Source organism: Balearica regulorum, chromosome 8, assembly GCF_011004875.1.
Source record: "Balearica regulorum gibbericeps isolate bBalReg1 chromosome 8, bBalReg1.pri, whole genome shotgun sequence".
In the NCBI taxonomy this organism is placed as follows: Eukaryota; Metazoa; Chordata; class Aves; order Gruiformes; family Gruidae; genus Balearica; species Balearica regulorum.
The window spans coordinates 22,280,159-22,295,739 of NC_046191.1; the positions used below are offsets into that span (position 1 = coordinate 22,280,159).

General features: G+C 36.6%; 1 protein-coding gene across 6 annotated transcripts in view; it reads right to left on the reverse strand.

The window, feature by feature from the left end:
* Positions 1–15,581, reverse strand: part of COL11A1 (collagen type XI alpha 1 chain) — a 149,850-nt gene that overhangs the window by 81,570 nt on the left and 52,699 nt on the right. For all 6 annotated transcript variants that reach the window (XM_075760044.1, XM_075760042.1, XM_075760043.1 and 3 more), the window contains 10 exons: positions 12,962–13,024; positions 11,624–11,665; positions 11,194–11,256; positions 8,681–8,755; positions 6,201–6,284; positions 5,891–5,947; positions 2,672–2,725; positions 1,469–1,522; positions 1,302–1,355; positions 658–711 (listed from right to left, as the gene is read on the reverse strand). In XM_075760044.1, the coding sequence (XP_075616159.1) occupies positions 658–711; positions 1,302–1,355; positions 1,469–1,522; positions 2,672–2,725; positions 5,891–5,947; positions 6,201–6,284; positions 8,681–8,755; positions 11,194–11,256; positions 11,624–11,665; positions 12,962–13,024 (600 nt within the window). The remainder of the gene's footprint in view (positions 1–657; positions 712–1,301; positions 1,356–1,468; positions 1,523–2,671; positions 2,726–5,890; positions 5,948–6,200; positions 6,285–8,680; positions 8,756–11,193; positions 11,257–11,623; positions 11,666–12,961; positions 13,025–15,581) is intronic.

Here is a 15,581-nt window from a genome sequence, read left to right on the forward strand (position 1 = left end):
ATGTTGTTACTAGCATCTACATTAGGGGTATAATTTAAAGTAGAAATCCCCTGCTGTGATTATTTCTACACTTTGTAGGGAAAGATGCAGATCTCATCCTACGGATCGGTATGACGTAAGGAGCAAGTACATTAGTTGTTATAAATATTACTTCAAGTTTTCTTATCTGACCTGACTCTGATCTTTCTTTAACCTGCAGCTGTTGGAATAAGCCACACTAAAAAATTCAGTTTGCAATTCAAATATTCAAATGCATTTTTTTGAGCAAGCTTCTCAGCAGGTTAAAGTCTCTCATGCTCCTGATACAGAAAATTCATTCTAATTTCCTTTTCCTATTACTATTTTCTGTAACAATCACTTTAAATCCAACAGGCAAATTCCTTAACTAAGAAAAATCAGAGCAAAACCTAGCTGAAAATGTGATCTGAATTCTGAAAATATATTTAAATCATTTATATATATATATGAGTTGTTATCTATTGATTGATATTACTGAGGAATACATTACCTGACAATATAGATATTATTCTGTAGTGTGAAAAGCTGACATTCTGTTTTAACTTTCCCCATAGTCCTTAGTGCTATTCTTAATGAATAGTGCATTATTTCTGTGACAGTATCAATTTGTTGTTGTATAAATACACGTTTTTTTCTTACCCTGTTACCTTTGTCACCAGGGAGGCCAGGAAGACCATCAAATCCTCTGTCACCCTAGGGAAGAAGAAATCACGGCTTTAGTAAATGACCATTCCATTCTGTACTACTCTGATAAAATTTCGCCTTCCCTCGAAAAGTTAATTTCTACCCTGGGTTATATGTACACTTTTGTTATTGAATGAAATACATGGAGGGGAGCCCATATATCAAACTCACAAAATTTGCTTCTATGCATTAAAGAGAAGATGCTGCACCAACTTTTTCACTGTGTTGTAATTATGCTATTTATAAAAAGAAGTATACCTTGAAATGAAAAGCTTGATTATATCTGCACTTTGCAGTTACAAAACTGACTTTACTATTATTGATACTGTGTAACTAGAAACTGACTCAGAGGGATAGGAATCATGCCACAAGAATCAAGTTACTTAAAGGTCAGACTACTAGCCATTACCATTAATTACCATATTTTAAATGGATGATTCATTCTCAGCTCTTGCATCTGACCCAGCTATCTGAAACCTCAGAATTTTCACTTGAGAAAAGAATTTTGGGTTGGCCTGGAAGAAACTGTGGTACCTACATAAAATCTGTGTAGCCCATTCCAAGACTGAAATAAAGCCTCAGGTCTCATTACTATTTACCTTTGCACCAGGTTCTCCTGGCATTCCTCTGGCACCATCAGCTCCAGGACGTCCCTGCAAAAACCCAAAGTGGCAAACATTTGAAAATGCAGTGGAATCAGTTAATATTTAAATATATTTAAATAGAAACTTTTACCCAGAGCAAGATTGATCCACATGCTACCTACCCTTTTGCCAGCTTTTCCACTTGGACCAGGGGCACCTTGAACACCACGAGGACCCTGAATTTAAACAGTGTAATTCTTAGACTCACATTCATGTCAGCAAAAGGCTAGTTAAACATCTCACCTCAAAAACAAAGTAAGATTTTTTTTACACACAAAGCTGCATTTTTTTCCCAGGAGATGGATTCTGGTTTCCAAATTCCTATTGCTTTTAACAGAACTTGGGCATCCAAACTGGCCTTAGCACTACCAATTTTAACACTAGTTTTCATGAGACGGCACTATAACTGGTCCTTTTAATGTAAAAGCTCTTACATTCTTTTCATGCCTTTGAAGATCTCAGTCCTGTGGTTTGAAAACCCTTCTTCCTCCCATGCCAAAATTATTTTAGTCACATAGTAATTATTTGATGAAAACAAAGAGTGCTTATTTCAGATCCCTAACTCACACAAACATGAGTTGTGCTGGTAAACAGCTCGCATGCTGTCTTGGCTTTACACAGCACAGTTTTAACTAGAGGGAGATGAAATTACCCCAGACTGAAAAACCTAATTCCACTCTGCTGCAAATATCCATGCGGCGTTTTAAGGCAGGCAGTTAATAATGTAGCAAATCCATGATACTACTTGAGATCTAGCAAAATCATTGTTCCAGAGACTACTACCATGACTTCTTTAAGAACCCCCTATTACTTTTAGGTTTAAGCTGAAAGATTTCAATGTGCTCTTTAACATCACTGCACAGGAACTGATATAATAGTAAGCTGAGAAGAGAAGCATGCACTGATTCCTAAAGACTTATTCTTGCGATGTCACGTCTGTCTTGAACATATCCTATTGAATTACCAACTAAATCCAACCTCTCTCACCTTATGAGATCTGATAAGATCAGAAACTAAGGTCATACAATTGCAGACTGACATATGATTATTTAACAGAGAAAAGAGCCTGTAGTGACAATATTAAAACAGGTTTTCAAGTGATGAGACTCTACATGTGGTAATTGCTCTTTGTTACATAAAGATTGTTACTTTCATATTTCAAAATGAAGAATCAAGCTATTGCATTTAATTAGGATAGTATTGTAAAAGCTATTTTTCTTCAATTGCACATAGAAAACATATAATTGATTGATTTCTTCTAAGTGGTATGAACATATTTTTTAAAAGATAAACAAGCTTAAACATAACAGGCAATATTATTGTACCTGAGGACCTGGTTCACCACTTTCACCCTTAGCACCTGCTGCTCCAGGTCCACCCTTGATGAAAAAAGCAAAATATAGTGTTTAAATATACAAAAAACTCTTTCAATGAATGTTACTCTCTATTTCTGTATGTTAATTACAGGGAGAAAACCCAATCAATCTCGTATTCATCAGGAGGTGTGAATTCACCATTTGAACCAGCAAATATACCCTAATATACCATCTAGACCCTGGGCCTAACTGGGCCAAAAATCTTTCTATTACCAAAGAAAACTCCCGTCGATTTGAATGGGATCAGTTGTAACCCTTTGTTCTATATTAATATTTGAGAGGTAAATGTGAGCACAGTAAGAACATAAGTCATGTAAACAGAAGAGCATCTGCTGTAGGGAAGGCAACAGAAATTAAACCCACCTCTTTTTACCTTTATCTTTTTTTTTTCTGTTTACAGAAAATAACAGTGTCTTGGAGTTCAATCCAAAGATCACTATAATCAATGAAAAATACCCTGTCTAATCTTGTCATGAACTTCAGTGATGTTTTAATCAAGGTCTTTATGCATCTGGCCCTGAAGTGGAAAATCTATATAACTGCATCTCTTTACTATCATTAAATGATGATACAGATTTTCAGAGTAAGTTTTACTCACAAACAGACCTAAACCAGATCTTCATCCAGGGTAAGATACTGTACATGGAATCTGGGACAGAACTAGTCAAAGTGAGTTTATGTTTTCTTAATACGGGTCTCACAAAAATAGACAAAACAAAACAAAAAAATCTTGACATGCTCACATAGATTACAGGCTCAGGGAAGGAACATCCTGGAGTTTACTATTATGGGCAAAAGAATTTTTGCATTTCTGACCTCTGAAACAGGTTGTGACCAAATGTATGTATTTAATATAAAATGAATCTTGCAGGCTTTGGAAAATTGATAATCCTCCTCTATTCACTGTAGTGATGATTCAAAGAAAGAAGTGGTCTCACAGCTTGCTTTAGCACTGAGTCTAGCATCCTGGAGCAGAAAGATTCCTGCTGACCTTGCAGGTATTGAATCAAGTCCTAAGCAAACTGAAAATCAGATCCAAGCTGGTACTGGCATGTGAGAGAACAGTGAGTTTTGGCAGGTGGTGACTGTCTGTTTGGGTTTCCCTGATGTTTTTAATTAATATAGTTGATTACATTTAATATCTGTAGGCAGAGATTTATTTTGTATTCTATTTTAATTAAGCATGTGATCTCTAGACTCAGTTGAAGCTAAACTGGGGCTTTGACAGTGCTATGTTTAAGACTTTTAATAACTAGTATGTTTGTAAATGTATCTTATTGGCTACTAATAATTTAACAAAAAATAATTCATATTAAGAGTAAAAGCTCCAACTATTTCATTCTTAAAATAAGCTGGGCACACAAACAATTGACAGGCCAAGAACCTGTAGCTCTTCTAAAACTGTAGGCCAAAAATGTTGCCAGATCAAAGAGTTGGATTTCTAGAGCCTCCTGGTGGCTTAGAAGCAAAACAACTATTAATATTCATTTGTTGAACATTGCACATAGAAATTCATAGAATCATAGAATTGATTTGGCTGGAAAAGACCTTTAAGATCATCAAGTCCAACTGTTATGAAGGCTTTTGAAACATCAAAGCAGGAGTATGAGGCCAGGTTATACCTCAGCTAAAGGTATACAACCCACTGTCAGTATTAAACCAGTCTTTACAAATGAATTCCTTCCTTACAGCAGTTCTATAGTTATTTTGTCTGTACAGACTAAATGTTATCCTGCAGGTTTCTTGATTTAAATACACTGCTGGAAATAGTGAATTAGTTTGCTAAATAGACCCAACGTGTTTGACAATTTATAAGTATTGCATACCTAATCATGATCAATGAGGAGTCTGTAAGGCAAATTCTCTGCTTGGTAGCAACTATTTATTTTGGAAGAATTAATCTAGAAAAGAATTGCTCTTGTATAGGTCTGCCTATACAAATAAAATATAAGTAAAGTCCAGTGATTTCAATTTCTGGAGACCAAGTGAGGTCTGGGTGGGATATTTAGCTAAAAATTACCTGAAAACAGTAAATTTCACCTAGATAAACAGACTGAGTTCATGAGACTGGCCAATTTGGAGCATAGCATAATCTGGAACAGAATTTTTGATGCTATATGAAGATGAGACAAAGCACTACTAAGCCAACCAAGAATACAAGAGAATGCTAAGCTGCTAGGATCAGGGAAGAACACAATCCAGAGTATTCCTTATGCTCCCTAAAATACTCCTTCAACAGTATGTAATTATCTTATGTCCCTCTGGGTTTTCTTTGTTAATAAAAGCGGTCACCGGAGGGAACAGCAGCAAGAGCCACTAAGGCAACCTTTCAGTTGCATTGTGCTGCTATAATTATACACAATGATATGGACAATAACCTGGCCAGTACTTTCTGTTGGTAGTAGTAGGATGCTATACTCATGTTTGTCCATCTGCCTCTCCTGCTTTCAAACTAACAGACCCGTGTAGAGAGGAGCCCACATTGGGGCTGGTTTGCTGGCAGGACTTGTGACCCCGTGGGGGACCCATGCTGGAGCAGTCTGTTCCTGAAGGACTGCACTTTGCGGAAGGGACCCACACGAGCAATTTGTGAAGAACTGTAGCCCGTGGGAAGGACCCACATTGGAGCAGGGGAAGAGTGTGAGGAGTCCTCCCCCTGAGAAGGAAGGAGCAGCAGAGACAACGTGTGATGAACTGACCGCAACCCCCATTCCTCGTCCCCCTGTGCTGCTTGGGAAGAGGAGGGAAAGATATCAGAGTGAAGTTAAGCCCAGAAAGATGGGAGGGGTGGGGTGAAGGTGTTTTTAAGATTTGGTTTTATTTCTCATTACTCGACTCTGATTTGATTGGTAATACATTAAATTAATTTTTCCAAGTTGAGTCTGTTTTGCCCATGATGGTAATTGGTGAGTGAACTTCCCTCGTCCTTATCTCAACTCATGGGCCTTTTGTTATATTTTCTCTCCCCTGTCCAGCTGAGGAGGGGGAGTGATAGAGTGGCTTTGGTGGGGACTTGGCATCCAGCCAGAGTCAACCCACCACATAATTGTATCAGTTTCTTTTTAAATAAAATAAGTACAAATACAGAGGCATAGGCGAGGCCAGAAGATGATCCATGGACTTGCATTTCTGTGTTCTTAAACCTGTGCCCCTGTTTTGTTTACATACCACAGGACCTGGTCTTCCAGTGAGTCCCATGGGACCAGGTGGACCTCTCATGGCAATCTGAGAAAATAAACAGAACAAAACAACAGGTATGAAGAAAAAGCTGCCAGCCAGCATACCAATTCTATATTAATACAATTTCATCATGCATTAGCAAATAGCCCCCACCATTGACTCTGTTGTCAATAAGGATAACTATCGTGATGGGATGATGCTTAGAGCTCTCTACTTCACATCCTGCATGATATAAAACGGAATTTTTTTTGGAGCTGTACCCTTGTGGCAGTTTTGTTTGCAGACTTCTTGTACTCACCCTAGCTTGCTGAAGAATAGCTTGTGCTTGAGCTTCCTGAGCTGAGATTGTTGGGCCCTTCTCACCATCTCCACCAAAACGGAACTGCAAGTATGAAAACAAGAAAAGGATTCAGAATTTATTAAATTAAAACCATACATGTTATTCTCTGCAACTGTGTAAACCACTTAAAAACACAGGGTTTCAGTCTTTATTTAATTCCACTAACTTCAGAAGACTGCTGCATTGAGCCCACTGGATCCAGCACGAATGTTAAGTCATTGGTAATAGTTTAGAGCTGCAGTGCAAATCTAATCCCTTATGAGCAAACATTTTCCTGATTTCATAGGATTTTGGTTTTCATTTTGTTTACTTGTTTGTTTATTTAAAAAAGAGGCCAAAATGGACTAATTATCTGCAAAACCTCATTAAAAATATGATCAAAATTAACTAATACTCTATACATTGGTAGCGATGCACAGAAAAACGCAATTCAATTTAAGGCAGACTTCAATTTGAAAAACGTTTGGTATCTAAAATGAAACGGTTTTGTGTTAATTCTGACAATTTCAAAATAAATTACAGAATAAAATTTAAGTACTCATTGCTGCACTGCTGGACTGTTATTGCTCATGAAACTGCCAGCAGAAGCTTTGCAATGTTGCAGAGACACTAAGCTGCAACAAGAAGCACGGCTTTCCAAAGGTATAGCATAGGCACACTGGATATCAGGGCCACGAATCTTTCACTGCCCACAACAGTTTGTTCAGTTTCCCTGCACCCAGAATTGGCATGGTAACTGAGGTCTTTCTCCTGCAGTCATATTATCATCAGAATGGAAGGATTTTTTGGAAAGTGATGGAAAACTTATTGCTTTGAGCCTCCACAAATGAGCACCTGACCTCTTCTAAAATGAGAACTACCAAGCCTCCTATCATTTGAAAGGAGACCAGGTGGTTTGTAGTGATCCCCATAATGTGGAACCAACCACATTTTCAAAATATTTTTCCAAGTAAAAGTGCCTAAATTCATCGTCATGCATCCATTGAAAAGGTGAACCCATTCTGATGAATTCAAGCCCCACATGTGATGATGAAGAGCCACACATCCCACAAAAGGTGTCTCCCACGTTAACTGGTGCTTTGAATGTATCTCTGTGACAAGACATTCTGCCACTGCTAGATTCGATTCCAACTCTTTACTCATTTGTATCAGGATGGCTCTCAAGCTAGTGAGCAGGTCATCTGTTATAAAAGGATAGTGGCTTCTCAGTGGGGTTTATAAATGTAGAAAAGAATTCTGGATGATGTTTAAACTGCTAGGCTGAAATTTAGGAGACCTGAAGGCAATTTCTTCCTTACTGAGAAATTTCTGGTTTGACTTGGTAAATCACTTGTGATGCTACTCATTAACATCTAAAAATAAAAGTAGTAAGATTTTCCAAAGTTATGGATAGATTAAGTATTAGTCCACACTTACTACCTTTAATGGAGCAAACTGATACAGCAATTACAGATGGAAGAATGATTTGGGAATAATTCCCCTGAGGAGTAGTGGCATTTTTCCATCGATTAATTATTGGTAAACAAATATTTCTGTTACACAGCCAGCTGCAATAATAGAACTTGGTGAAAGCATGAGGTCAAAAACATGAGCTTATTTTAATTAACTTCCATTGGTTGGTTCATAAATAGAAAAGAAACTTTACAAAATCATCCTTTCCTTATTGACACCGATGGAGTCCTGCCTCCTGTATCAGAACTGCAGCAACTATAGCTCCGAGACTTTTTACTTACTTTGCTTTACTTACCAAAAATACTCCCCCTTCATTTACAGTTGGTTTACCAATTCTCTGTGATGGTAGTGGTAGTACTCATCAGAGATTTCATGTATACATATACACTTAGGATTAATGAATTCCATGCATATAGTACTTTTCATACCACAAAGCTGCAAGATACTTTAACAGCTTTGGGCTTGTTCCTCCACCTGCTAAAACAGATGGTGTTTTGCTTTGACTCCAGTGGGAGCAGAGCTGGCTATGTGCATATATTTCTATTCAAAGGATCCACTGACTCTTCAAAGAGGACACTGAAGTCCAATTTTAAGCATGGAATACTTAAAATTCTCCATGTCAAGGAGACTTGAAAGCACATGTGCCTGCTGGGAGTACATGCCCTTTGTGCAACAGCAAACCCCTTGTTCAGGATGTATAGTGGCAAATAACAGTTACTGTTGAAAATATAAGGAGGATTTAAGTGAGTGTAATACATTCATGTAGGTTCCAATCTGGCAGCCATGCAGGAACTAAAGCATATGCTTTATTTGAGGGGAAAAAAAGGTACCATATGATCTTCAAATGCTTACACCATACAAGAAACTCTGTATCATCTCTTATTCCAAAGACAAAATCAGATGAAAAAAGAAAACACCTATACATTTCTTGAAACACACTTCCTCTTTTTGGAGGCTGGCTACCCTGTAATCTCAACACAACTTACCGGCAACATTAACATGGTACCTGGGGGACCTGCTAAACCATCAGCACCAGGGAGACCAGGGCGACCAGGTGGACCCTAAGAGAACAAAGTGACGAGAACAAAAAGATAAGATAAACCCTTTGAGTCACTCACACACACTTACACTCGTATTCATAATGACGTACTTGGAGGTTTAATATTCTCTTTGCAAATGGTTTGGGAATGTTATTAATTATGAGTGAGGTAATTAAAGAACTGAGTTTGGGGAAGACATTCAGTAATAGGGAAGAAAACTATTTTCTTTAATTATTTTACTCACAAATTATATTAAAAAATGGAATACAGAGTACCTAATTATGGAGGCTCTGCTCATTATTTCATAGGTTGGGCTGAGTGAGATTTGCATTGTGTTCCAGTGTTTGCATTACCTGATATAAAGAACTAACACTGCTGATTCTCTTTAAACCCTTTGAGTAGGCTTAATTTTCAAAGGCTACATAAGCCCTGCAACTATGACTTGAAATCTATTTTTTATGAAATGTAATTCTCCCTGACAGTTTAAAAAGAGCTAAACTTTCTGTGTAAGCTGGAGTTGAAGAAATGTACCAATACGTGTACATGATGGTCATGATTATTGATCCAACATGCTGCATAGATAAATATTGCTGTTGTGACAACAGTTAGATTTGTAATTGCACCTTTCCTCTCAGCAATTTGCATGCTGCATTTTTGCTAGCTGAAGCTGTCAAGGGCAGGAAGGACCTGCACCAGGAGTGCTCATTTGCCTGCTGCATGTCTGCCAAAGTACTCATTCACCGGAAGGACTCTCTGCAGGTTGCAATGACAGACCAACAAATATCAAACTGTTTTAACTGGTTCCTTCTGCTGCTCAGGATTTGAACAAAACAATGGGAAAGCTGATCAGAAAAAATTTGGTGTTTTTTCCCCTCTTCAAGAATTAAGATTGGTAGTCTGGTACTGAGTCTGAGCTATTTTTTCAAAAAAGCCTGAAGCATCAAAACATAATTGCCTACTAATAACACACTACAGATAAATCTTAAATTGAGAATTATTACTAACTCAGATGTAAAATATTGAATAAAATATTGTAATTGTTAACAAGAACTGTGATATACCCAGGCAATTTTGAGTTAAGGTTAAAAAATAGAAAAACAATTAAATACACTTGCAAAGCCCCAAAAGCACCTTCAGTCTAACCTGCAGCAACTTTATACCATATGATTATGAGCCTTTGTGAAGATTAGAACTGAAAGATTAAATCAAGAGATGAAGATTAGACTACTGAAGATGAAACTGAAGATTAGATTAGTTTTCACTTTCTTCTTCCATTGCACCATTGTAGATGAGTGAAATTCATCCCTACAGTAAGTAAAAGCGGGACCACTTAAGGTCCTCTCCAGAAGGGTATGTTCATTCATTTCTCAGTGTCTTATACCCATTATTAGGATTAGAATGATATAATAATTTAGTACAAAAGCTGAAGCACCATAGGCAACTACAAAAAGTGGTGGATTTCTAAACTGTTCTGTGCTTCTGTGCTTAAACAACATTCTCAATTATTCTAGGTATTAATGCAGGCTGTTAAAAATTAAGCAATGTGCTTTTCCTGAGTGGTAATTTTCTCAGTTAGTTAAAAAACTGAGTATCATCAGTAGTTGTTCCATCACAGTGTTAAAATTCCCATTTTATAAGTTTAAATTCCAAAATATGTTGTTTAGTTAATCTACAGGAAATAAATATGAAAGAAGTGTGGATGCTGACTTACTATCAAGGTGAAGCATTGTTGGGATTTTAACATTATCTCATTATTCAGTGAAACAATAGCATCTTCTCAACATTTTCTATACACAAATACAGTATGAACATGCTAAATTTGTCAGTAAACTATGACTCATAAAACTCAGGAAAGTTTCTTCTGTAGCATATTTTCTTAAAATAAATATATTTAGGCTGTTTCAAAATCCTGTCAGTCGTGACAGGAAGAAAAGGCTTGTGAGAACAAGTCAGACTAAAATAATAGCTTAAATTTCAATAATATTCATGACTGGATAGGCTGCTCATCCAGTATGTTATTTAATATGGCCAATAAATCCTGCCAAGATTATCACTTTCAGTATTTCCATGTGTATTTTGATTCTGCAGAGCTTGTTTTTCTCTGTATCTCTACATGTTATAGCTGAGGTCATACTGATGTTTTAAAACTCATTCAAATCATTTAATGTATGTACCTATTGCTTTATTATATTTTAAAATAATTTACATCAAAACAGAGAAATATAGACGAATAGAAACTTAACTTTTTTCCTGTATTTACAGTACATATTTCTACCACTAAGGAAATGTTCGTTCAGATTCTCAGTTGATTTGCTCAGCTGAGTAGATCAGCCTCAGTTCCACTGAAGTTTCTTATCCTCTGGGTACATATTTCAGATCAGGATCTAACCCACTTACTCTTGTAGCAATTAGTGCAAGACATACCATGAATACCCAGGATAATCTGTATGTTGACTTACCCTTTCACCAGGGTCACCTGGAGGACCAACAGGACCTTGTAGACCTGGGGGACCTGTAAGACCCTATGGAAAAAGAATGACATTATTATGCTGAATGACGGCTTGCAGCATTTTTGAACTATTTTTTTCTCTGGAAAGTTATGTTGAACACATATTTGGATAAAATAATTTATAAGGTGGCATACTTTTTTTTTCTTACAAAGGTTTATAGTCAACATTCACAAGTTTGATTTTCATGCACTCAGCTTGTAGCATGCTCTCACTGCAAATGCTGGAGATGACCATTTTTTACTCCCCTCTAAAAACACTAAGTCCAATGTACCATTTGGGAACTATGATAAGACCAATATTAATTGTGTTAACTCATGAATACCAAAGCACAGTGGATAAATCAAAGGCAATAAAAGTAAATTTTGATTAATCTACTTACAGCAGGTCCTCTTGGTCCCGGTGGTCCTTCTATTAGCATACCCTAGGCGGGGGATGAAAAAAGGTACTAAATTGGTTGTGTCTTGGAGAAAAATGTAAAATATATCTTTAGCTGAACTACTAAAGTTAATATTTCTTAGTGTTTTGATAAACTTTTCCGGGGTTCTTCTCTCCACAGTTATTAGGATTGGAATGTGAATTGCTGTGTGGCTTTAAAAGTGAGAAAGACTTCTAGGCTGGAGGGATTTCATAATACTTAATTTTTTTTTAAATTTTTTTTTTTAATGCTGTTAAAGAATTTGATGTGAATAGCTCTGGCTATTTCTATGTTGCAGGTCTTACAGCACCTCCTAGATGCTAGTCCAAATTCCAGGTCATGGTAAGACCTATGAATACATGATCCTCACCTGTGCTTGGCTTTTCATAGGAAGGAGGACTGGACAAACAAGCTTGAAGCTAGCTGTAGTGAACTCCAGCAATGTTGGAGATATTGGCAATGGATACCTCTTCAGTATTTTGGATGTAAACTAAATGTATCTTGAAAACGTTTAAAAAAGCTGTGTATTTTATGAGCTAACACACTGAGCTTCTTCACAGATCATGACTGAGAGGTCACAACCTTGACTTATAACTTTTTCATTATTGTAGTCCTTTAACTTTGGTGATCAGTAACAACCAGTTGCTAATCCTGGGATAGGAATATAGAATTAAAAGTGAGCTTTCATATCACAGAATCCAGACCTTTGATATTTAGGTAACAATGGCATATCAAAGTATTTTATCAGGCTTCAACTTAAGCTAATTTTTTTCCTTGATATTTCTGTATCTAATTCTTTATGAAATAAAAACCAAATTAAACTTTAATTTCTATTTAGGCCAAATACATATTTGAAAGAAGTCCTTGAAAATTCTGGAAGAGTAAACCACACTGGCATTCAACTCCTGCTAGATATTATAAAATTATTATTTTATATAATCTATGTCTTCTTTTAAATTCAGTTACATTTTAGTTTCTAACTGTCAAGCATGATGCTATCTCTAGGTCTGTCCAACTTGTAGTTACTAAGTGGCCTGAAGAGCAGATCTATGCTTTGATGTCCTCTGCACAAGAAGATCCTCCTTGTTTTAAGGAACATGTAGTTAGTCCTTTGCATAACTGAAAGACAAGGCTGAACAAGCTACTGTCTGTTATCACTTCTACACCGTCCATACTGCAGGTGATTGTTTCAGAGATCATGGATAAGGTTACGGTGAACAACATGGTTTGATAATGATGTATCAACAGTGTACATATGTTACATAGTGCTAAAAGAAAACACTCACCCACATCTGTACTTACAGGTTCAATCACAGCTGGCTCTCCCTTTTGGCCTTTTTCTCCATAAGCCCCATGTCCAGTCACCTGGCCAGTAAAAACAGCCCCAAAAATGAAAATAAGTAGAAGGTCTAAGGACCTGATACAAGAAAGAACTGCAGCAACCTGTAACTGAAAGCTAAAGCTGGAATCGATCTGTGCTATGAAAAACACACCACAGGCACAAACCATATAAATCGATAATATTTAATACATGGGAAATGGAAAATGCAAAAACTGCATGCATACTTTTCAAATTATTGGATATTGTACATTTGTAGTTTTTCAGTGAGATGCAATAGTTTCCATCCCATGGTTTGCATTAGAACTTTGGACTAAGAATCTAAAACTTTTGTGTGCAAGTCACAAAGTTGTTTCTTTTCTTATTTGAATGGAGATATACTTGGCAATTAACAATGATTCTTCATGGCTTTCTGAGTTAAGCAAGCCTAAAGTAAGCTGGAAAGAAAGATGCTTTGGTCCAATATGGACAGTACCTTTCAAACTCCTAACTTCATTCATTAGACATCCACAACATGCAAATTAGTCTGAGAAGAGTTTGTGACTTCATGGCATAAATGGGAAAGAAGTGTCACTGAAAACATTAAATAATATTTCATGGCTTGCCACTTATCTCTCCTAACTACATGAATTAGCATTAACTGCAAAATTCTTTTCGGAGCAGCTCTATGGGAAGTTTTGGGTTCAGCATTAAGATAACAGAAGTACCTAAAACAATAGGTTACTAACATGCTAACGACAGAACACAGATTCAAGTTTGAAGCAAATAAAAATAGTGGGTTGTTTTGGGTTTTTTTTCAAACCAGGAGATATATATTTTTCTTCAGAAGTACCTCTCTTGATTGCTAGCATATCCACTGCAAACTAGAAATTAAATTCAGTTTGATCAGATGAAAATTTGAAATGCTTTTTTTTTTATTTTTGTAGAGTGATTCTACATTTACAGGAAAATAGCTGGGAATTTGAAAATGTTAAGGATAATGTTACAGTATTTCAATATGAAATATTTTGGACAGGAAAAACAGATATATATATTCATGGCTTGTGCATTTTGTATGGATTTATAAAGGCACAGATCTCACTAGTAACAATGCAACAGTTCATAAAAATCAAGTAGCAAGAGGTATAGATAAATATGTTTTCTCACATTAATAAAAATTGATTGTAAAAAATGACATCAGGTCTCCATCTTTGGAACTATTGCCCCTTTTTTTGAAAGTTTCCAGGTACTGACTACTTTTCATCTTGCTTTTTTATCAAAGGCAGAACTTCACTTGTTCCAAATACATCCATATGTCAAAGTAAAATGATATATCTGGTTCAGCAGATGAGAGTTGTAATAAAGTTGGGACAGGTCAGAGCCTGGGTTCTAATTCAAACTTCCTGACTCCTTCAGTTTTGTAGCAAGGCATTTTAAGTAGAAATTTACACCAGGGGATAGAGTCTACACAGTCATTTGCTTAATGCAGGCACAAACGGTGCCTTATGGGCTCTTTGCTTTACAGATAATCTGACCTTTTCTGTGTCATTCTGCCACAGTGTCCCCATCTGTGCTAGAAGGAAAAAAGTGAGCTTGTATCACGTTGCATAGATAAGGATCATTTAAAAATACAATAACCCCAACAGGGTTTAGAAAGGAGTGATAAATGAAATACCAAAGTACGGGTTTCAAGGTTGGCAGAGAAAAGCAACCTCACAGCATTTGCTGTTATTTCTTGGATCCTTTGTAAACTGAAGTTTGGAGTTTGTGAGGAGAAGATAAACATAAGACTGAGCAAATACTCAAACAAAATTCTCCTTTCCTACTATATTCAGGGCCTTTCCAATTAAAAATCCAAGTGGGAATTAATTTTGCTTCCAGTCTTAGTCATATTAGTTTTCTTTGCAGCTTCCACAGTCTGGTAAACTGGTAAATCAGTACCTTGGCACAACTAAAGGAAAATTAAAGCCTTTCTGTTAAGCCTGTGGTTAAGTCAGAGGGAAAGAGAGAGCTATAAAACACACAAAAAAGAGCATGATTCACAGGATCCACCATGTCATCCTATCTTCCTTTGTATATACTGAGCTGTTAAATCACTCCTGCAAGGTCATAAACCTGTCACCATTGACTAAGCTTATTTTCATGACAGGATTCAGACCTTCACCTTCCCACTCATGAATTTTCTCCTTGGAAAGCAGCAGAAGCCATAGGATTCTAGATACTTATATGCATTTCAACTTCCTAGGGTAATCATATAAAAATATGAATCACAGTACTTGCACCTGCATTAGAACGTGCATTCTTTCCAGCTTTAGCTCTAGTGTAGAAAGATTTTTAAAAACTGTTCATTTTATAATTTATTTCTGGAATTCCACCTCTTCTTTACTTTCCCTCCCATTTTCAACCCCCCCTTATTCCCTTCATCACAAGAGACAAACCCCCTGCATTTAATAAAAATAAAAAATTCAGGATTACTAAAACAAGAGGATGGGCTTGATCCAAAGCCTACCACAAGTGAGAATACATCTAATATGTACAAAGAGCTCTAGATCAGGCTCTGTACAGTTCTGAGACTGTAAAAGAATTGCTAAATTAAATTAATCT